Source organism: Tenrec ecaudatus, chromosome 2 (genome assembly GCF_050624435.1).
Source record: "Tenrec ecaudatus isolate mTenEca1 chromosome 2, mTenEca1.hap1, whole genome shotgun sequence".
NCBI classification, from domain to species: Eukaryota; Metazoa; Chordata; class Mammalia; order Afrosoricida; family Tenrecidae; genus Tenrec; species Tenrec ecaudatus.
In genome coordinates this window covers 197,098,167-197,122,442 of record NC_134531.1, presented here as the reverse complement: position 1 = coordinate 197,122,442, position 24,276 = coordinate 197,098,167, and the positions used below count along the sequence as shown (strand labels likewise).

The window sequence follows — 24,276 nt, the reverse complement described above, 5'->3', positions numbered from 1 at the left end:
GTGAGACATGGACATGGATGACACCCCATGGCTGACCAACCACACTGGAGGGTCCAATTTCATCCTGTTGGGATTCTTCAGCCTCTCGAAAGACCCAATTTTCCTTTGTGTGGTAATTTTTGTGATTTTTCTAATGGCCCTTTCTGGAAACTCCATCTTGATCTTCCTGATACACTCTAATGTCCACCTCCACACTCCTATGTACTTTTTCATCAGCCAGTTGTCTCTTATGGATATGATGTACATTTCTGTTACTGTGCCCAAGATGCTCATGGACCAGATCACGGGTGTCAAAAAGATCTCAGCACCTGAATGTGGGACACAGATGTTCTTCTACTTGACACTAGGAGGATCAGAATTTTTCCTTCTCGCTGCCATGGCCTGTGATCGGTACATGGCCATCTGTCATCCCCTCCGCTACCCAATGCTTATGAGCCATAGGATATGTCTCCTCCTGGCAGCTGGTTGCTGGTTCTTGGGCTCAGTGGATGGCTTCATGCTCACTCCCATCACCATGACCTTCCCTTTTTGCAGGTCCAGGGAGATCCATCACTTCTTCTGTGAGGTCCCTGCCATAATGAAGCTCTCTTGCTCTGACACCTCACTCATTGAGACACTCATGTATCTGTGCTGTGTGCTCATGATTCTTATCCCTGTGACAGTCATTTCAAGCTCTTACTCTCTCATCCTCATCACCATCCACAGGATGAAGTCTGCAGAGGGCCGGAAGAAGGCCTTTGCCACCTGTTCCTCCCACATGACTGTGGTCATTCTATTCTATGGGACTGCAAGTTACACCTACATGATCCCCATCTCCTACCACACACCAGAGAAGGACATGGTAGTATCTTTCTTTTACACCATCCTGACTCCTGTACTAAACCCTTTAATCTATAGTTTCAGGAATAAGGATGTCACAGGGGCGCTGAGGAAAAGGTTGAATGTGGGGCCTTTCTTTCAAGAAGCTACAAAGTAGTCAATTTTGATAGTAAATGTGTTTCCATTCTTTCTACCCATTAGAATTTTAGGATCTTATGCCTATGTTATTCCTCAGACTTATATCACAGTGTCTCCTCTCATCCCTCCTCCTCTCTATTTTTTAGGTAATTCATTCCCCACATTTCCCTATTATTGTGTAGAAGACTATTCATATTCTTAGGAAATGTGGAATAAAACTATTTAGACGTAAAAGTTAAACTGACTCTCCACTAAGGGAGGCGTGGAAAGAGTGAAGCAAAGTGAGAACAGTCATCAGAGCTGAGCCTCGGTAAGGGCTGTGTGAGTCGACCTTGCCAGTGTCCTTCTTGCTGTTGTTTTCCTATGTACCTGAAGTTCATTTCTTAAACAAATGAACCGGTAACAAATAAATTAATTCTTAGTCATAGCAGCCTTATAGGCAAAAGGAAATCATCCCATAGGATTGCCGGTACTGTGAATTGTTATAGAAGCCGCTGGGCAGAAAATGCGCCCACAATGGAATGTTTGAACTGCTCACATTTTGATTAGCAGGTGAGTGCTTAATCTTACACTTCCCAAACCAGTTCAGCACACTGTTCTTGTGTGCCTCTGTAGGAGTAATAGAATTTCCCCATAATGGGTTGAAAGTTTAAAATTTAGGGAAGCAGGTGTCTCTATCTCCCCCCCTCCCCTGCAACCAGATGAAGGGTTTGAACTGCTTACATTTAGGTGAGTAGCCTGGAACTCTAACCACTGCATCACCAGGGTGCCTTAAATTAGTTAAAATGTCAGCCTTTGCCTGCCACACACCTCCTTTAAAACAATTCTACTATGGTAGAAACATGATAAATTACTTTAGAACACATGTCCACTTATGCACATATAATTATTACTAAATATATTCAGTAATAAATATATCTGCATATATTAATTGAGTATTTAGCCACTCTTAAGATACTTAGTGGGTACTTATTAATTGAAAATTTTAGTACTGCATGATAAACTTAGAACAAATAGCTCAATAATCCTATTGAATACATATTAACCCAGAGTGGAAGGATGATTTAGGAAAGGTTCCTTGAAAGTAGTAACATCTGAATTTCATTTTGAAATTTGTAATTTTCTAAACAAAGAAGAAGAGGTGAGATATCAACTATTTAATCCTTCATTTATTCAGCTAACATTTTTATGCTATACTCTAACCCCAAATCATAGGTAACTGAGATTAAAAACTAAGCCAGGCGTGCCTGCTGTCCTCAGTTACAACAGGTATAGTTGTATAAGCAGATAGGTGCAATGCAGTGTATAAACCCCTTTGTTCACAAAGAGTACAGCTCAGAGCAACACATCAGGTCAGCCTATGACATGTAGCTTTGCTCAAAGCAAAGTTGACTCAGAGAAAATCCTGTAACTGAATTTTGAAACCCCCAAAATGAGTATGGGACATTTGGAACCTGGTGGTGGGTCTGCTTAGGGACATGATGTCAGGGAAAAGGTGCAACTGGAACAAAGACTAGAGAAGGGACCAGTAGGAATCCTTCCCTGCATCACTTCTTGTGCTTCTGTGACCTAAGCTTTTACAAATAGCAGCGAATTCATTTGATTTTCATTCTGGAAATGTCACATTGGTGTTGATGAATTGCAGGGGTGCATACATGGAGGCAGGGAGGTGAGGTGACTGACGGTGGTGAACTGAATGATGCTGATGCCCGTGTGGCCAGCCTTAACATGAGGGACTGCTGGGGCAAAGATCTAGAATAAGTGCATCTTGATGGATGTGGTCAATAAAATCATGTTTGCTTATCTACAATTCTACAGTTGATGGTATCCAACTTGTAAAGACATTTTTAAGAGTTAGATTCCCTTTTCCCACTCATATACTCAATTATTTAATGACTAAAATAAGTATCTATTGTTTAGGGAGAGATGTTGCAAAGTCAATTTCAAATAAGTAGTTTTGCAATCAAACTGATTAAGTTGTGCACACTTACTAGCGGTTGAAAAAATGGCACATGTATGTTTGTCCCCTCGATTTGATGGACAATAGCAATAAACACATCCGATGGTTCCATTTCAAAATCTCTGAAAATAAAGAGAAAGTGAAATTACATTGGGAAGGAGTAAGAATATATTCTTATATTTTTCCCAAAGATGATTTTTTGACAGTATCCCATCCCCCAAATTGAAATAGAAATCTTTGTAGAAGTGTTATCATGTTAGATACAAATACTCCTCCGGTAGTATCCTCCGGTAGTATTCCTGCTCCTCCGGTAGTATATACATGTCCGCTGCACTGGGGATGAGGGGGACACGGGAGAGGGGTGCAGGTAAGGAGAGCCAGAAAAGAGAAACATTAAAAATGTTATTTGCTAACCACTCGGGGCTCCCAGAGGTTAGTGTAGTAAGCTATTTGACCAGATAGGTTGACTCAGTGATCATGAAGAAGGAGTTTACAGGATGGGGCGGTGCGAGGGTTGTGTGGCTGGGCCACAGACGCAGCATCTGCTGCTTGCCAATGGTCAGTGGTGAAAGAGAGTCAGTCACTCAGCCGGCATTGCCTATCTCCACCTTCAAGAAAATTTCAGCCACCTCATCTTTAAGTTATTTTCCTGGCTTTCAGGGGGCACAGGATTTCCTTTCGGTGGAACCTCTCTGGTAGTTGCTGAAGAGATCTTCCCATGCTTGCCCTCTGGAGCCATATTCCAAGATCCCTCCCTAAATCTGTTTTTGAGTCTCAACATAGATTCAGCTTCCATCGAGTTAGTTGTTTTTTGGTTTTTGTTTTTTTTACCTGTTTACCAACAAAGTAAACAGCATTCCTCTCAGGCAGAATGTGTTTGAAAGTGGATTTCTACCACTTCCCTAGACAACCCACAGAGGCTTTAACTCCATTTTTCAGTCTGGACATAAATGTACTTTCCCTTTAAGTTCTCATCATCAGCCAGCAATGTAGTAGAAGCTTTGCTCTTAGAAAGTATGTGCTTGAACATACCGTAGATACACGTGCATAAGTTGATTTTTTCAGCACATTTTAATGGGGTTTTTGTAGTAAAATTAGGTGCTTCAGCTGATACGTGGGTCAGTTTATACTCGAGTATATATGGCAGATTATAATCCTCCCAGTTAGCCTAAGGAGGGGTGTGGATACACTCTTGATGGAAATCAAGGTATCTACTAAAAGGTCATGAATCATAGACTAACCAACACGTCTTCATCAGAGGGCCCCAGAACCAGTCCCAACGACCTTTTCTATTCTGCATTTTTGTCATTTTTGGGTCATGGTCATTTCTCTGGTTCTATATTACTGACTGTGATCTCCTGTCCATCATGGTTGTGTGAAAATTTTCTTTGCTTTCTCTTAGTAGTGTAACCATGAATTCTTATATGGCTCTATGTGATTGTCTCCCTCATCTGAGTGATTTGTTTCGATCTCATCTTTTTCTCTTACAAGAGTCAACATGGAACTATAGATACAAATACTCATAGTAGCATTATTTCTAGTAGCTATAAACAAAAATAAATCCATCTGCTTTTCAACATATAGTTAGAGTGGTGCATACATAAATCCTACTTCACAAAAAGAAACAAATCATAAATGCATTCACCAATCTGCATAAACATTCACAAGTTATATTGAGTGGGGAAAATGTCAATAGCAAAAGGTTCTAGTTATGAAACATACTTTAAATAGTAGAATTTTAGAAATGAAGGCTCTATTAGTGGTTGCATGAGTTTAAGCTTGGTAAGGTAAACGGGTACCGAGCAGTTGTGACTATAAATGGGAAACACAAGGATTCCTTTAACACTGGAACAGTTCACTATCTTGATTGTAATTTGTTTGTTCACACAGAATCTGTTTCATGGTCTTGGATTCCAGACTTACTATGTTGACCTCTACTTTCGATTCTTATCCACCTAACATTGACTCTAGTACAACAGGTGCCTTCCGCCCATGAATCTTAGGACAAAGTTCTCAGGAATAATCAATTCATACATCTTGAAAATATCTCCATAGCTGAGCCCGGTATTATTCCAAAGCATTTTTATATGTTGTTTCTATAGTCTTTATCCTAAGACAAGCTGTTGCAAAATAAATTGCCTAAAAGAGAAGTTATTAAAAGAGAGGATGCTTTATGTATGTGTGTGTATGAAAATTTTTAGTGAGGCCTCATAAAATTAATTTCCAAACAAGAATCCCTTCCCCCATTCCACTATTGAGTTGATCCCTCCTGTACGTGAGAAAGTTACATGAAAGTGTGAATCTGGAATACCCAGGGTCAAACAAACCAGATATGGTGTCTCCTGACTATCAAGTTGGCACCTTCTAAACTCAAAAGAATCTCCTTTTCCTTCTGGGTCTAGGAACCTGCCATTGCTACATTCCATAAGAACTAAATTCCACCCCAAAATATATTAACAACCATTGTAGAACAATAAAGCATGTATAATATTATTAAAAATAGTAACCAACTTCAGAATTGTTTTTCCTTAAAGGAATGTTCAAGCACATTGTTTTCGTCGTTACAACAATATAAGACAGCTCATTTTTGTCTGTAGCACCTACAGTTTTCAGACCTTGATAGAAAGTTATTTTTCTCTTTTTAAATATTAAGAACATATTTAAAAGCAAATATGATACCCTACCAGCAGAGAGAGATACATGTCAATAGCAGTGACAAGAGCAGAGGTTGAAGCTTCCTATTTTCCTCCTGTGGTAGGCCTGGTAGACAAGAGAAACAAATTCAGTCGCACTCATACATATATAGGAAACCATTTTTTATCAAGAAGTAATTGTATATCAGGAAACCATCAAAGATCAGTCCAGATCAAGTCCATAAATCCAATACAGTCCATAATTCTGATACTAGTCTATAAATCCCTTTTCAGAATCATGCAGCCACATACAATGTTTCTGGATGCAGGAAGATCATTAGGGACTGGTGGGTGCAAAGTTGTGTAGATCCAATAGTGGTAACCACATCACAGGGCTGGCACAGGTCCCAGTGTAGCTCTAGCAGCATAACTCTACCGTTCCTGGTGACTCAAGAGCCAGAAGGTGAAAGCAGAGAGGAAGAGGGAGGTTCCCAAGACCCTCCTTATGAGAAGGTCACACTCACAAAGAGGGTCTGTAAGATCTCTCTCTTTGGGCTAGAGTTACACCTCGGTCCTTGGCTCTGCACAAGAAAGAATTCACGCCAAAGCCTGGCTCGTGATCCAAGTGAATTTAGTGAAAGTTAAAAGAAGCTTCAGGTTTTACGCAGCACCCATAGGATTCCTTTCGACCATGCAGCCTGGCAGAGACTACTCGGGATCATGCAAAGATCTCTCTCCCAAGTTTTCCTCCAAAAAAGACCCCTCTCCCTCTCGTTTCCTGCCTTTTCAAGGATTCCAGGGGGAGGCGGGGTGAACTATCCCAGGTTGATCCAATTGGCTGAATTGCAATCACCTGGCCCAGGTGGGCTGATCAAGGTTTAACGCACATACATGCCCACCAGCAGGAAAACCTAGACTTTTGTTCTAAGCTTGGCTCTCCTGGGCATGCGTCAATGGACATCCCATCCCTGCCTATCTGTCTAACAGGACCATCAGGCTAGACTCCACCCCTACACTCATATCTTCAAGTTGACATAGAATTATGTAACTACAACAGACCACCCCTTGTCAACTTGATATTTTACACAACTCTAGCCATACTTAATTTTTAAACAAAGGCAACAGTGAAATCATATTTGTGCATAACAGGATAAAACTAAAAGGCATACAATTTAAAATGTTTCAGCCTCATTTAAACATAATCTATAAGTGAGCAAAACACATATATACTATACCTAACAATTGCATTCTGTGAACAAGTAAACCATGATCCTATAATTTTATAAACATATTACCTCAACCATGAAAGATTGTAAGCCAGCCTTTTCATTCCTGTATCCTCCCTATTTTGGGTGTCTAATTTCTACACTGCCCACTTCTGTCAGCCCAGGGCTCCTAAAAGAAAAGCATGTTCTTTGGCATGAAGAATCTTCATTCCAGTTGGAACTTTGTGATATCTGAACCCATAAGGAAAATCAAATCAGAACAAGCCGCCCATATGTCAGCAGCATCGCACACTAACTCACCCGTGCAAAAATCTTATCTCCATCTGGTCAGGTGCTTCTCAAATCCTCTCAGGCCAACTTGCTTAGCTTCACCAATGTGCCCATTGGCCACCTTGCCTTCTTTCCTTTTGACTATGGGTCCCTACTAAATCTTAACAACTCTAGACCTCTTGGGCTAGGTCATGCCATAAGCTCAGGTCCACAACTCTTTGAAATTCAGACCATCCAACCCCCCCTTCTCATTTTCTCTACTTACTGTGAAATAGGTCCATGGGGGTCAGTGGCCAGACTCACCCATCTCTTTATTGCTGCATTTCTGTCACTTCCACTCGACATGTGGATCCAGGTAGTCACTTAGAAAGCATTTCAGGCTGCTTGTTGAATATTCAGTCCTAGAGAGGAGAATTCATTCGTGGCTCCAGATTTTTCCAGTTTTAAGGCAAACCACTAGTTCAAAATATTAAAAGCCAAAGAGTCCCTTTTTTCCCCATCAGTCTGTCAAAAGTCCCCTACTCACATCTCTTCAAATGCAAATGTACTGTGCAATCAGGACACTGAGTGGGGCATGTCTCTTCACAACGTTCTTTACAGGCAGGTCCTAACACATTTAGAGATTAAATTAAAGCTCAAAGAGTGAGTTTACAAATTCTCTATTTTCAAACTTACCAATAATCATTTCCTTTGATCATTATGTCAATAACAACAGAGAGAAAAAGTCATCAAAACCCATGAAAATATCCTAGGCACAGTTCTTTTTTTTAAAAAAAATTTCCTTATTAATAAATCTTTTTATTGGGGCTTATACAACTCTTATCACAATTCATACATACATCAATTGAGCAAAGCACCCTTATACATTCGATGCGCTCATCATTCTCAAAATTCGCCTTCCACTTGGGTTCCTGAAATCAGCTCGGTTTCCTTTTTGCCCCCCCCCCATCCCTCACAGCTCCCCGCTTCCCCTTGGTCCCTTAATAGTTTATAAACAATTATTTTATCTTATCTTACACTGCCCGGTGTCTCCCCTCACCTATCTTCCCATTGCCCATTGTGCATTCCCATTGCACAGTTCTTAAAACAGTCAAATTCACTCCTTATCTACACTATTCATATGCGATATGTCCTTATGTCTCTGGCTGCCTCAAGCCAGGGCCAGGTCTCTTTCAGCCATTTTTCTTAGGCAGAGACAAGTTAAGGGGCCATTTACCCCCTGAACTCAAAATTTACATTAATCACACTCATTTTTGCCATTTCAAACAGGAATAAACAAAGCCAACACTCAAAGAAAAGAATAAAAACTTGTTAGCTTCCGCCCTCTTTTTTTCAAAGAAAACAACCCAGTAAACTGCCTGGATATATCTGATCTCAATATAGCAAAAAAAGAAAGACTGCCATGAGGCAGAATTCATACAAGTGTCTCTCCATCTTCATGGTTTGTTTCTCTAGGACCCCATTCCCAAAGTACCATAATGTGTTAATCTGGGCAGACAAGAAGAACAAACTCATACATATATGGGTGTAAAGGAAAGAACTTTATATCAAGAAGTAATTATATATCAAGAAAACATCCCAGCCTGGTCCAGACGAAGTTTATAAGTCAAAACCAGTCCATAGGTCCCTCTTCAGACTCACCCAGCCACATGTAATATTGTAGAACACAGGAAGATCGCAGGCTGGAGGGTGAAAAGTTGTGTAGATCCAGTGGTGGAGGCTACATCACAGGGATGGCTCAGGTCTCAGCATAATTCTGGCAGCTCTCCCAGTGACTCAACAGCTGGATAGGTGAAGGCACAGAGAGAAAGGGAGGATCCCTGGCCCTGCCTTATGAGAAGATCGTACCCACAAGAGGTACCATCAGGGTGTGACCTCATTGACAGGCTAGACTCCACCCCTACACTCTTATGTCTTCAAGTTGACACAAATTTATGCAACTTCCACACCTCCTGATGCATGAGCAGAGTTCCCCTGGGTATTACTGTACCGAGTGATAGCATCAGGTTCCCTCAGCACTAACTTAGTGTTTGAAGAACCATATAGCCATCAAATTCAAGCACCAGGAAAGCCAGTGTGCTTTCCTGTGCCCACAAACCTGTGACCATACCATACACATGCCCAGGAGCACGGAAGACCTGGCTCATAACCCTCTTGCCTCAAGTGACTATTGCATTCATTAATCCCATTGTGGGTCCTCAGTTGAGAGCAGAACCATCCCCAGCATATCACTGAGAAGTGAGCCCACTAATCCTAAGAAGATAATCTCCCAGGAATGGATGAACTGTCCCACTGAAAGTTTCTTCCTCCAGACCACAGTGGAATCATCTTCTTTGCAACTGAGAAGTTTACACGAAGCTGTGGAGCTATGGACTTGTAGTGCTCAGAACCAAGAACAGATATATGGAGTCTGGTGAGTATGGAGATTCTCTTCATGAGCTCAGAGGAAGCCCCTCTGCTTTCCTAGGTCAGGGAACCTACAATGCTGCATTTTTCAAACTAAGTACAGTCTATACCTCTGCGGCAAAGAGATATTCCTGAAAGCCTTCAGTCCAAAGCAAGAATGTGAAAGGAAGTCTTATGAACCACTATGGCTTGAGATCGAAGAGAACAAGAGAAGGAAGGAAGGATAGGGTACCAGGATATCCCAGGGCATCCCATGTCCATGGACAAGGCATTTGTTAATACTCCGATAGTGTTGTCACGTGTCATAGAGTTGGTTCCAATTCATAACAACCCATGTTCAACAGAACGCACTATTTTCCAGTCTTGTGGCATTTTCACAATTTTTCTTATCTTTATGCCCATTGCTGCAGCCATTGTGTCAATCCGTCTTGCCCAAGGTCTTCCTCTTTTTCACTGCCTCTCAGTTTACCAAGTATGTTTATGATCATTTTCCGGGGACTGGTCTCTCCTGATAACATGTCCAAAGTAATTGAGAAGAAGTCTCACCATTCTTGGTTTTTACGAGCTTTCTGGCTGTCCATGGTGGTTTCAATATTCTTTGCCAGCACCAAAATTTAAATACATCCATTCTTTTTCGGGCTTTCTTATTCAACATTCATATACATATGAGGCGATTGAAAATACCATGTCTGGGGTCAAGTGAACCAGTCCTCAAAGTGACATCTTGTTTTTCAATAGTTTAAAGAGGGCTTGTGCAGCAGATTTGCCCATTGCAAATGTGTCCTTTGCTCTCTGGACTGCTGATTTCACAAGCATTGATTGGTTGCAAATCGAAGAGAAATGAAATCCTTGACAACTTCAATGTTTTATCTATTTATAATGTTCTTACCTATTGGTCTAGTTGTGACAATTTTGGTTTCATGTACATTGAGTCATACTCCACACTGAAGACTACAATACTTGATATCCATCAGCATTTCAAACACTCCTCACTTGAAGCAAGTAAGGTCATCTGCATATCAAAAGTTGTTAATAAGACGTCCTCCAATCCCGAAGCCATATTCTTCTCCATATAATCCAACTTCTTTAAACATTTGCTCAGGACACAGATTTAATAATTATGTTGAGAGGATACAACCTTTGCTGCACACCTTCCAGGTTTTAAACTGTGCAGTATTTCCTCGTTCTGTTCACACATGTGCCTCTTGATGCAGGTAAAGCTTTGTTATTCATAGTTTGTTATGGTCTACGCAATTGCATGCATTAGCATCATCGATACGACATAAGCAGACAGCTTTCTGGCATTTTTCAGGCAAAATTCTCTCAATGTCAGCAATAATATCCTTTGTTCTTAGTTTTCTTCTGAATCTTAAGTCTCTGGCAGCTCAGATGCCAGATTTGGCAAAAGCACTGTGTATGACAGGAGGGCAAATCTGTATTTAGAGGTGAAGGTCTATATTTAGTCAAGTAAAAATAAAGCTATGTCCCCTACATTATTGGAGTGATTTAATGCAATTAATTTGCAAACAGATGACTCACTAATCACCCCAGGAAAAAGTCGTAGGGTTAATCTCTGTTGCTCTCAGATTGGACCCTCAACCAAGGCTATATCCTGCTCAGCTTTGATGAGTACAAGTGAATGTTGCTGATCCCACACATAGACTTCATTCATGCCTTTATTTCCACTTTGTTCATGAGCAATGAAAGGATTGTCTGAGGGAAATCTGACTTGTATTTACAAAATGTATCATCCAATCCACTTAATGGTTAAAATCCTCCTCTGCAGACATCTCTCTATGGTGAGCATTCATTTAAGACAACAAATATCTTTAGTTCTTTTACTCATCCAGGGAATTCTGTCCACCCATTGAAAGGTTGGAGAAGGAGGCGTGGAACAGAGATAGAATTTAGCCAGGAATTTGAAGTTGAGAAAGATTTTATTGAAGCAGGGAGAGAACTCCCAGGAGGAAAGGGAGAACAAAGAAAGGAATGGGAGCACCTTGAGCCCCCAGACGGGTTCCACTGCCCAATGAGTTAGGTCAGGGAAGCTGCACCTGATACTAGGGCAGCAGGCGATATATAGGATATGAGCTTAAAGGCATATGAGCCGGTAAGGGGAAGGGAGGTTCTTTGTGCTGTAGTTGCAAGTTTCGGGCCAGGTGACATTTTGTTAGTAAATCATTTTGTTCTTAGGAAACAATGCTACGAAGATGGGGTTCTGTTCTGTCTGGGGAGGTAAGCTCTGTGAAATGCTGAAGGCAGGTGCTTTGGAGCTTGGGTGCTTTGAAATTCAGCCAGGTCATTTGTCTTCACGAGAAGCTAGTACAAGGGGCTGCCTTGGTCCAGACACAGCCCAAACACCCATATATATTCCATAGCACAGGAAAAATTATGCTGATCGTACAGGATCTAGCAGTATTTGGTTTTGCTGTGCATGGGGTCCCTGTTGGTCAATAATGACTGAATGGGATCTAACAACAATAACAATCGCTTTCTTAGAACTCCCTTGTCATCAATTTCACAGTCATATTATTTACAGGCCTCTGACCATCCAGAGAAATTACTGACCACAGACCATGAACTAATAGACAATGGTGATTTTCCTTCCATGATGAATGCACAAACAAGTGTACTGCTCTAAGGACTGGCAGGTATTTTGTGGTAAATCACTCTAACGTTATAATCAACCTAAGATTTTAGTTATCTTCTTGTATATTATACAAACACCATTCTGGCATTTCAATTTCATTTAATGTAATCTCCCTTTTGGCTGACATTTCAATCAACCAAGAAGAACAAAACCTACTATTGCCCTTTGAATGCTTTAAGTGACAATATTAAATCCAGAATTCTGCTTGTAAAAGCAGACCTATATCAGTAAATGTGTAATGATCCAAATTTATATTCCAGATTTGTTTGTGTATAGTGTACTTCCTCTTGGGTCACATTTTGTATTTCATCTTTCTTGAGCCTATCTTTTGGCTTAGAAACAAAGTTAAATAATGGGATGGATCAAGAGGTAAAAGCTTCAGAGGAGTCACCTGCAGGTTTTACAGACAAACCAAAACTGACCTTCTTGGATAAGCATAGAAGGTCTGCTTTAATTGGAAAATAATTCTCAGCAGAAACTAGGAATCAGGATTCTAACCTTCATGCACATCTTCACATATCTGCATTCCGATGTTCAGAATCTGATTCTTTCCTAACCACAGCCTATACATTTTATCTCCTATAGGCCTAGGGATTCAATGTGCATTGTCATTTATCGCCTCACAGATAAAGTTTGGGGTTTCCTTTTCAGCAATATAAACTCTGTTTGCATAGGAAATGTGTTTTTTGCACAATTTTGAAATGCTCAGGTCAATACTTGTCATGAGAATTTAAAGGCTTAAGTTCACCCTTTCCTTTTCCTGCTCTGTCTAGTGCAAACACTCACTTTCATTATACTCTTCGGTTTGAGACAAATATTCTCAAACCCCAAATATATAAACACTGGGAATCTTGTGATGCATCCCTGGTTGTGTATTAGTTGTGCACTAGGCTACTAACCAAAACACCACTAGTTAGAAGTCATTAGCCACCCTGTATTAAAAAAATGAGGCTTTCTACTACAATAAAGATTTGCATTCTCAGAAACCGGAGAAAGGAGTTCTACTCTGCCTTTCAGGGTCATTGTGAGTCAAAATTTCAGGAGTACAGTGAGTTTTACTGTTATTGATTTTTCATATTTTTAATAAATATTTGCCATATCACACCATGAATGTCAATGTCCTGCTTACTATTAGTGATAGAGTAATACAGCCTTTAATAACATTAAATTTGATAAAAACTTAAAAACTAATTTAGAAGCTTTACTTTTATGATTAAGCTGCTCTACATGACTTCTGGTTCCAAACACTACCAATTAGAGTTCCCAGAAAAACAGAACCACTACAGTACTAACAGACACTCACACACCCATAAAATCTTTCCAATAGACACTGTGCAGACATAAATATATGTGTACTCTGGAAGGAGAGTTCAACGAGACACTGTCTACAACACCACACCATTGAGTGAAGGGGGAAAAATCATCTTCACTGATACTTATTACTTGGTTCTTCTCATTGTGAATTTTACATTGTTCCTCATTAAGTGATTGTCTTGTATGGTGTTAAGAACAACTATTTTGTAACTCATGAATCTAGGAGAGACCAGAGGGCAGGGATCAATAAATGTTTAATCAAATAATATAATACTGTCATGATGAAAAGAGTAGGAACTTTCTTGTGTTGAGTTGTAGCTTCTTCTTCTACCAAATGATATATAGGACAAGTTTTCTTTCTTTCTTAAAAAATAATCATTTTGTTGGGGGCTTGTAGAACCCATCACAGTCCATCCATCCATCGATGTGCCAATCACATTTGTACATTTGTTACCATCATCATTCTCAAAACATTTTCTTTCTACTAGAGCCCTTGGTTTCAGCTCCTCGTTCTACCCCTCACTCCCTGCCTATCCTCCCTCTCAAACCTTTGATAATCTTTAAATTATTATTATTTCTCCCTTTACCCACTTTTATGTTGTCCAACCCCCAGGGAGGGGGTTATGTGTAGATCCTTGTGATCGGCGTCCCCATTTCCCCCCACCTTCCCCTTACCCTCTTGGTATTACTATTCTCATTCTTGGTCCTGAGGGGATCATCTGTCCTGGATTCCCTGTGTTTCCAGTTCTTATCTGTACCAGTGTACTTCCTATGGCCTTGCCAGATTTAAAAGGTAGAAATAAGCATTAATGAACTAGAGGTAAGTTGTACATTTGATCGTTGCTATACTACACCCTGACTGGCTCTTAGGACAAGTTTTCTTAATCTTCAACTTTCAACTCTGTTATTTTATTTTTTGTATGTTTTTGGTGAGCTTCAAAATGAGGTTCATTGGATCCCATGTACTCATTGTCCTTTATTCAAGTGTTACAAAGAATAGTCTTGTAGTCACACAACTTATTTAAATATTCTAATTTTTAACTTTAAACAAATATATATTTCCTAAGACTGTTCTCAATGTTGTTGCTGTAATGTTGTTATTATTCCATGTAGTCAAATAGATGTCAGCTAATAGCAACTCTATGAGAGTAACAACCCCACAGGTTTCCTAGGATTCAATCTTTACCTGAGTAGAATGGCAGCTCTCTTTTTTTCCATGGAGCTTCTGGTGGGTTTGAAAGCCTAACATTTCTGCTAGAAGCTGAGTGTTTAACTACCGCATCACCAAGACTTCTTTTTCTTATATGAGGATTGCTGTTACATGTGTAAATTGAGGTTCCTTTAATCCCACAGGTTTGGAATGTTCGTGTCTGGAGCTGGGGACCAATAGTTGGTGACATTTGGTGACTTACCTTGCTGTTTGCTGCCTGGGTATATATAGCCCAGCTCTCTCTACAGAAAGGGACTGGCACTGGTGGCTCTCAAGCCTTAAAGGACTGCTAGTGTCCCACTGCTTTATAATTTAACTGTTAATTTCTTGTATTATCTGTCTGTATATAATTTAATGGTTCATTTCTTTTATTATATACCTATCTTTATAAATATATTTATATATAATTACTAGCAATCTGGTTTGTCTCTCTAGAGAACTCTGTCCAACACATTTTGGTACCAGGAATGCTTCTAGAGAAATAAACCATAAATATGGATTTTTTAAATTGGCTTTCCAACCTATTTAGTCTTGACGTGGATATGTCTGCTACCCTTACTAATCCATGCTGTGAAATAGCAAAGATAATACTTGAAGTAGCACCTGAAGTAGATGACGTGCTGGATAAAGGAGATGCTCTAGGTGATCGTATATTTGATATTTTCCAGGAGTTTTGTGATAATGATAAGTATAGGGTAGCTGGTTGACTGGTACTTCATACAATAATGTGATTAAGGAGAGGGATGATCTCAGAGCCTCAAAAGCACGCCACAGGTGTAGACTAACAGATTTGAAAACTTCCATCTGTGCTACAAAGGAGAGTCTTCTCTCCTATAGTAAAAGAGCTGACATTGCTGAGAACCAGGTCCAGAGTATCATTATATGAGTGGCTGAATTACAATGGCAGCTGAATTGCAAACCTAGTGTAGTGTCTGAAACCAAAGTAAGGGCATTAATTGACACATGGGATGGGAACATATGGACTGATGATCCAGAAGAAGAGGATATTGAGCCCTTAGAAACACCTGAGCAGATTAGCCAAACTATTCAAGTTGATATGCCAGGTGGGGCTGCATCAGTAGTATTACCTGAGGAAGATGCCTTGCAAGATATTGCTGAGAGCACCCAGGAAACCCCCTCACCACCCATTATTTCCGCTAGACCTGTCACTACAATTAAGTCTCAGAAACCTCCTAAAGGTGAGGTTGAGAGGATTATCCAAGAAGAAGCGCGATACACACATAAAGACCTGCTCGAGTTCTCAAATACGTACAAGCAAAAGCCTGGAGAATACCCCTGGGAATGGTTACTAAGGGTGTGGGATACTGGTGCACGAAATGTAATATTAGACCGGTCTGAGTTTCTGGATATGGGACCCCTAAGCACAGACTCTTCTTTCAATGTCTCTGTGAGACAGGCTGAAAAAGGATCTAATTCTTTATTTGGTTGGTTCAATGAAGCATGGACTGCCAGATGGCCTAGATTAGACCAACTTGACGTACCTGACCTACCTTGGTACACTGTAGAGGAAGACATCCAAAAGCTTAGAGAAATTGGTATGTTAGAATGGATCTATCAAGATATAACCCTCCAAAGGGGGTGTCCTGAGGACATACCCTTTACCACAACCATAAGGAACAAATTTGTGAAGTGGGCCCCAGCATCTCTTAAGACTCCTGTAATTGCTATTTTATGTGCACCAGGATTAACAGTGGGCACTGCCCTAAGCGAACTTCGACATTTGCCCTCAATGGGGCTGCTTGGTCCCCGTGATGGTAGAGGGCTGGTGTCAGCACTGAATCAACAGAGAAAGGGTGGGCGTGGTTATAATAGACAACAAGTTTTCAATAATAATCAAAGCAACCTGTCTCGTGTGGAATTATGGCATCGGCTACTTAGCCACAGTTTCCCTAGTAATGAAATAGATGGGAAGCCTACTAAATATTTACATGATCTGTACAGGTGAAAGAATGGTAGATCAAGTGAAGAGCAGAAAAGACAGTCACGATAGCTCAATCAATTTCCAGACCTGAGCCAGGTTATAGACCCACAATCCCTTGAATGAAGGGAAGGCTGGGTCCCTTGTAAGGAGGACCCTGCTACATCACTGAAGGTTTATACTGTTAGTCTTTCTTCCAACCTTCCCCAAAGGGACCTGCGGGCTTTCACAAGAGTGACTGTTCATGGGGGAAAGGAAATAATCAAACTTTTCGGGGATTACTAGACACCGGCTCAGAACTGAAACTAATTCCAGGAGATCCAAAATGTTTCGAAGGCCCACCAGTCAGAACGGGGGCTTATGGAGGTCAAGTTATCAATGGAGTTTTAGCTCAGCTACGCTTCACTGTGGGTCCAGTGGGCCCCCAGACCCATCTTGTGGTTATTTCCCCAGTTCCAGAATGCATCATTGGAATAGACATACTTAGCAACTGGCAGAACCCCCATATCAGATCCCTAAAATATGGAATAAGGGCTATCATGGTAGGAAAGGCCAAGTGGACACCATTAGAATTGCCATTACCTAGGAAAATAGTAAACCAAAAGCAGTGCCATATTCCTGGAGGGATTGCAGAGATCAGTGCCACCATCAAGACTTGAAAGATGCAGGGGTGGTGATTCCTACTACATCCCCATTTAATTCACCAATTTGGCCTGTAAAGAAGACAGATGGATCCTAGAGAATGACAGTGGATTTTCGTAAACTTAACCAGGTAGTGACTCCAATTGCAGCTGCTGTCCCAGATGTGATTACATTGCTTGAGAAAAATTAATACTTCTCCTGGTACATGGTATGCAGCTATTGATCTGGCTAATGCCTTTTTCTCAATACCAGTCTCAAAGGACCACCAGAAGAAGTTTGCCATCACCTGGCAGGGGCAACAATATACTTTCACAACTCTCCCCCAGGGGTACATCAACTCTTCTGCCCTGTGCCATAATTTAGTCCGAAGGGACCTTGACCAACTGTCTATTCCACATAATGTAACACTGGTCCATTATATTGATGACATTATGCTGATTGGACCACTAAGGGGGAAGTATCGAAGACTCTAGATTCGTACAATATCTGCGTACAAGGGGTTGGGAAATTAACCCAACAAAGATTCAGTTACCCTCAACATCAGTAAAATTTCTAGGGGTCCAGTGGTGTGGGGCATGTCGAGATATTCCTACTAAAGTGAAGGATAAGCTATTGCATTTAGCGTCCCCAACGACTAAAAAAGAGGCACAACACCTAGTGGGCCTCCTCGGATTTTGGAGGCAACATATTCCTCACTTCGGTGTTCTACTTCGACCTATTTATCAAGTGACACAAAAAGCCTCCATTTTTGAATGGGGCCCAGAACAAGAAAAGGCTCTTCAACAAGTTTAGGCTGCCGTACAAGCTGCTTTGCCACTGGGACCATATGATCCAGCTGACCCAATAGTGCTAGAGGTGTCAGTTGTAGATAAAAATGCAGTGCAGAGTCTTTGGCAGACCCCTATTGGTGAATCTCAGCGTAGACCATTGGGATGTTGGAGTGAAGTCTTGCCATCCTCTGCAAACAACTACTTCCCCTTTGAAAAACAGCTGTTGGCCTGTTACTGGAACTTGGTGGAGACAAAACGCCTCACCATGGGCCACCAAGTCACCATGAGGCCTGAATTACCTATCATGAACTGGGTATTGTCTGACCCACGTAACCATAAAGTTGGACGTACCCAGCAACACTCCATTGTTACATGGAAGTGGTATATATGAGATCGGGCCAAAGCAGGACCTGAAGGAACAAGTAAGCTGCATGAAGAAGTGGCCCAAATGCCCACAGTCTCCACTCCTGTCACATTGCCTCCTTTCTCTCAGTCTGCACCTATGGCTTCCCGGGGAGTTTCTTATCATACTTTAAGTGAACACCAAAAAAGTCATGCTTGGTTTACAGATGGCTCTGCACGATATGCAGGTGCCACTCGTAAGTGGACAGCAGCATCACTATAGCCCATTTCTGAGATCTCCGTAAAAAACAGTGGTAAAGGGACAGTGGTGAAGGGAAATCTACCCAATGGACAGAACTTCAAGCAATTCACCTGGCCGTTCAGTTTGCATATGAGGAAAAATGGCCAGATGTGAGACTATATACTGATTCATGGGCTGTGGCTAATGGCTTGGCTGGATGGTCAGGGAATTGGAAGGACCATTATTGGAAAATTGGTGACAAGGAGGTGTGGGGAAGAGGTATGTGGATAGACCTCTCTGAATGGGCCAAGAAAGTAAAGGTCACATGAACGCTCACCAAAGGATTACCTCTGAAGAGGAGGACTTTAATAATCAAGTGGATAAGATGACACGCGCTGTGGAGACTGGTCCTCCTCTTTCCTCTGCCACTCCTGTTATCACCCAATGGGAACATGAACAAAGTGGACATGGTGGCAGGGATGGAGTTTATGCATGGGCATAGCAACATGGACTTCCACTCACCAAAGTTGACTTGGCCACTGCCACTGCTGAGTGTCCCATTTGCCAGCAACAGAAACCAACATTAAGTCCAACATATGGGACCATTCCTCAGGGGGATCAACCAGCAACTTGGTGGCAGGTTGATTACATAGGACCACTTCCATCATGGAGGGGGCAGCGTTTTGTTCTTACTGGAATAGACACCTACTCTGGATATGGATTTGCCTTCCCTGCATGTGATGCTTCTGCCAAAACTACTATTCGTGGACTTACAGAATGCCTCATCCACCGGCATGGCACACCACATAGCATTGCTTCAGATCAAGGAACTCACTTTACAGCAAATACAGTGCAGCAAATGGGCCCATTCCCATGGAATCCACTGTTCGTATCATGTTCCTCATCATCCTGAAGCTGCCAGCTTGATAGAACGATGGAATGGACTCCTAAACACAATTACAGCACCAACTAGGTGGCAACAACTTGCAGGGCTGGGGCAATGTTCTCCAGGTAGCTGTATATGCTCTAAACTAGAGGCCAATATATGGTGCTGTGTCTCCAATAGCCAGAATTCTTGGGTCCAGGAACCAAGGGGTGGAAGCTGGAGTGGCACCACTCACTATTACGCCTAGTGATCCCCTTGCAGCATTTTTTCTTCCTGTCCCAGCAACCCTGTTCCTCTGGCCTGGAGGTCCTGGTCCCGAAGAAAGGAACTCTCCCACCTGGAAACACAGCACGGATTCCACTAAACTGGTGGCTGAAAATGGCCCTTGGGCACTCTCATGCCTTTGGATCAACAGGTCAGGAAGAGTGTCACTGTACTAAGTGGTGTGATTGATCCTGACTACCAAGGAGAAATTGGACTGGTACTACATAATGGAGGTAAAGAAGAATATTTCTGGAATCCAGGAGATCCCATAGGCCGACTCTTAGTGCTACCATGCCCTGTTATTAAAGTAAATGGTAAGTCACAGCAACCCAATCCTGACAGGACTTATAATGACCCAGACCCCTCAAGAATGAAGGTCTGGGTCACCCTGCCAGGCCAAAAACGGAATGGGTAGCAGTAGAAGGTAGTTCTACCTATCAATTACGACCATGTGATCAATTGCAAAAGCGAGGCTTGCAATTGTCAATGTATTTTCTTTGTATGTGATTATTGCATATATTTCCTTTGTTCAATTATGCCATATCAGATATAATTTGACTCAGTGTGTTTTCATTTATATGCATGATAGATGATTGATGATATATATAAGTGTGAGTTCATTAATATCTGGAAACTATATAAGTATGTATGGGTAAAGAATTGTGTACAGGTGCCAGGTTGGCAAGGGGTAGATTGCGATAGTTTATTGTGCCAGTCTGGCTGATAAACACAAGTAGGATTAACTGAAGGGCGGAGGGATAAATGGCTCAGTGAACCTTACCGTGCTTGTTCTGTGCCTCAATTTAAAGGGGTACACTACCTATGGGATACCTAGCCTGTTGACTGTGTCGCTGTAAGTTGAGGTCACTTTAAGCCCACATGATTGGAATGGTTATTTCTGGAGCTGGGGACCGACAGTTGATGGCAGTTGGGGACCTGCCTTGCTGTTTGCTGCCTGGATATATATAGCCCAGCTCTCTGTACAGAAGGGGACTGGCAACGGGCGGCTCTCAAGCCTTAAAGGACTGCTAGTGTCTCACTGCTTTATACTTTAACTGTTAATTTCTTGTATTATCGATCTGTATATAATTTAATGGTTCATTTCTTGTATTATATATCTATCTTTATAAATATATTCATATATAATCACTAGAAATCTGGTTTTTCTCTGTACAGAACCCTGTCTAACACATCAGGGTATTGGATTCCGGGGGAGGCATTTTTTTTTTCAACTTTTGGAAAATGTTGCTCCATTCTCTCCTCCTCTACATGGTATCTTCTGATAGGTCTGAGCATATTCTTACCGGTGCTCCTTTGTATGTGACTTTCTTCATCTCTCTTGCTGCTCATAAAATTTGATTTTTCCTCTATGTTGGATAGTTTTACGATTATATGTCTTAGTTTGTTCTTCTTGGGATTACATCTAGCTGACGTCCTTTCTGCTTCCTGTATGAGTGTCTAGTTCTCCCTTGTTAGTATGGGAAATTTTTCTTCCAGAAATTCCTTTACTATCTTGGCTATCGAATTGTGTGTTGTGCTGTGCTCCAGTAGACCTATCATTAGTATATTATTCCTCTTCATAGCAACTGTCCTTGATCTCAGACTATCTTCTGTTTCTTTAATTATCCTATCTGACTGTCTTTCTCGATTGCTTAGGTATTTTTGAGTGTCCTCAAGATCACTGATACGGTTCTCTGCCTCCTCAAGCCTAATCGTAATTCTGTGACCTTGTGTGTGTTAGCTCCTGCAGTTCCCTTTGGTGGATGGATTTCATCCCCTCTATTGTGAACGTCATCTCCTCTATCATTGTATCCTTATTCTGGGTTGCTTCCCTTAGCTTCTGTATCACTGCGAGCAGACTTCTGTAGATTTCCTTCTGTGGCAGATCTGTATCTGTTTCTTCTATGAGAGACGTTAGCTCTGCTACTATGTTTCCTCTCACTGATTTTTTTTAGTTGGGAGTGATGTGATCTGTTGATTTTTCCTTGGTGTTTCATAGGCCTCATTCTTCTGGGAGGCCAGGTTAACTTTATCTGTGTTACTGTTAAAGATTATTTCAGGTGACTATAAGGATGGGTCAGACTGCTGTGTAGGCAGAGTTCCCCTACGACTTAGTGACCCAAAGTGATGAGATGTTTCAGCAACTGGAGTGGGGCTGGAGCCTCAGTGAGTGCCCTCAGGCTGCTTTGACCTGGTCTGTCAGGGTACCCTTAGCAGACTTTTTTTTTGGTTTAGTAATAAAAAATAATTTAAAAGGCTAAAAATTAAAAATAATTTTAACAAAATTTTGGGCAGAAAAAATGGAGAGAGAGGAAGAAGGAGTAGCTGTAAAAGAGGAGAGAAAATGATAATAATAGAAATGGAAGCAGAAGAAAAAAAGAGATGGAAGGAAAACTTATAGAAAAGGGGCAGAAGACAAGTGCTTGCAATAATGAAAAAGGAGGAAGAAAGAAGAGAGAAAAAGCAATGCAGAAAGTCAAAGAAAGAAAAAATGAAAACCAGCACAAGATAAAAGATGTATATATGTATAATTTTCCCTTCTTTTCCCTCTAAGTTCTAGTGATGACTAATAGAACGTGGTCCCTACAGACCTGTAGAGTTGAGCCTGTGGGCAGAGGCTACACAGGCAGGAGCAGCCCCCCAAGGGCAGGCCTCCTGCACCAGCTGGAAAACGCTGGGGCCACTACAGGTGCTGAGAGAGGCACAGGTTGCAGCACCCGCCTCCTATGCTGGCTGGGAAGGGCTGGGGAAGGCTTAGCAGCTGGCACTGAGGAAACCACAGGGCCCCTCCATGGTGAGAACTGACTGGAGCACACAGATGGCTCCGTCAGGGACTACAAAGCCATGTCTTAGTTTCCTTAGCAGTCAGGATGTTTGTTGTTTAATCCACTGGCCCTGTGAGCGGCACAGGCAGGCTCCGCAGTGACGTGGTCCAAGGTGGATTAGACAGCCGTGACTCTGGAGGGAAACTGTGATCAATGGCGCTTGTCCTCCACCCAGACTCAGAGCTCGGAGCCGCCAGCTGCTGGAATCCCTGCAGTGCACCGGGGAGGGCCACACCACTCTCGCAGAAATGCAGAACCCTGTCGCTTGTGCTCCCAGTAGGCAGGGGCACCCACTGTTGTGCCTGGCGCTGTCAACGCTGGAAGGGGCTGCCCTCAGCAGGCAGACTCAGTGCCCCAGGATGCGGGTACAGGTCTCCATGGTGGCGCAGGCCAGCCTGAAGTGGCTCCAGTGGAAACGCAGTGTCTGGGTAGAAGCGGCTGGGCTATAGTGGGGCTTGCGCCAGTGGGAAGTGCTCAGCGCAGGTTCCTGGGCCTGGAGTGGAGGGGTGCTTAGCTGACAGAGGTGGGCAGCTGGGAAAATGAGTGCCATGGAGAGGCCCCAGGCAGTGGTGGGAGTGGATGGTCCCCCGTGGGAGTCACCAGGAAGCCCCCAATGGCCTGCAGGTCAGTTACTTGGGCCTTGGATGAATGGAGGGAAGGACGGGCCCAAGGGAAGATCACTGCCACATGGGGAGAGAGGAACCATGGGAAAGGGAAGCTTCTCTCCTAGTGCGTCCTGTAAGTGGGTAGCTGCTCTTGGGGGTCCCGGAATCACTCCATGTGACTCTGGGCTTGGAGTGACGATCTGGGGATGGAGTGGGGTTATTGCCAGTTGAGGCCATGATGGCAGCAGCCTAGTGAGCTGAGAAGTCCCATGAATCGAATCCTATATTGCCAAGACCCCTGCTCAGGACAAATGTGTAGGGTGGGGCTGAGGTTCTCTCCTGGGGTGATATTTCACTCACCAGACCCCTACCACTCGGTTACCTGGACACTAAACCCACTTTGTTTGAAAGAGTTCTCAGAGTATGCGGGTCCCCTGGTCCACCATCATCCCAGAATCCACTATTTTTGGGTATCCAATTTCTATACTGCCCACTTACATCAACCCAGTACCCTAAGGAGACAATCATATTCTTTGATGTGTAGAATCTTCAATCCAGTTACAACCTTATGAAGTACACATCAATAAGCAAAGTCAAATCAGGTCAAGCCATCCATAAAGTCTGCAGCAATATGCCCCAGTTCACAGGCTCAAATATCTTTTCATCTGATCAGTTTCTAGTCAATGAAATGTGAGCTGCCTCACTTAGCTTCACCAGGGTGTCCATTGGCCCCCTCCCTTTAGACCATGGCTCATCCCAAATTCTCAACAAGCCTAGCCCACTTGTGCTAGGTCATGAACCTCAGACCAGTCAACCCACTCTCATCGTTTCCTTTAGTTCCTTGTAAACCAGGTCCATGGATGTCAGTGGCCAGACTCAACCTGTATCTTCATGGCTGGATTTCTCGATTTCTGCTCCACAAGTAGATCCAGGTGGTCACCTAGCAAGCATTTCAGCTTGCCACAGCCTTTCTTTAGCATTCAGTCCTAGAAAGGAGTTTTCTTCATGGTTCCAGATTGTTTCCATTTTCTGAAAATAACTACTTCAAGATTTCCTTAAAAACAGAGTTTCTCTTTCTTCTTTCTGTCCATCTCACTCCAGACAAGTCTCTTGGAATGCAAATGCACTGAGTACTC

General features: G+C 42.2%; 1 protein-coding gene across 1 annotated transcript; it reads left to right on the top strand.

Moving 5' to 3' along the window:
* The first annotated feature begins 13 nt into the window (after positions 1-13).
* LOC142441181 (olfactory receptor 2T5-like) lies at positions 14-976 on the top strand. Its single transcript, XM_075543235.1, has one exon. It carries the CDS (start codon positions 14-16, stop codon positions 974-976), a length of 963 nt encoding a protein of 320 aa, XP_075399350.1.
* Positions 977-24,276: the final 23,300 nt, after the last annotated feature.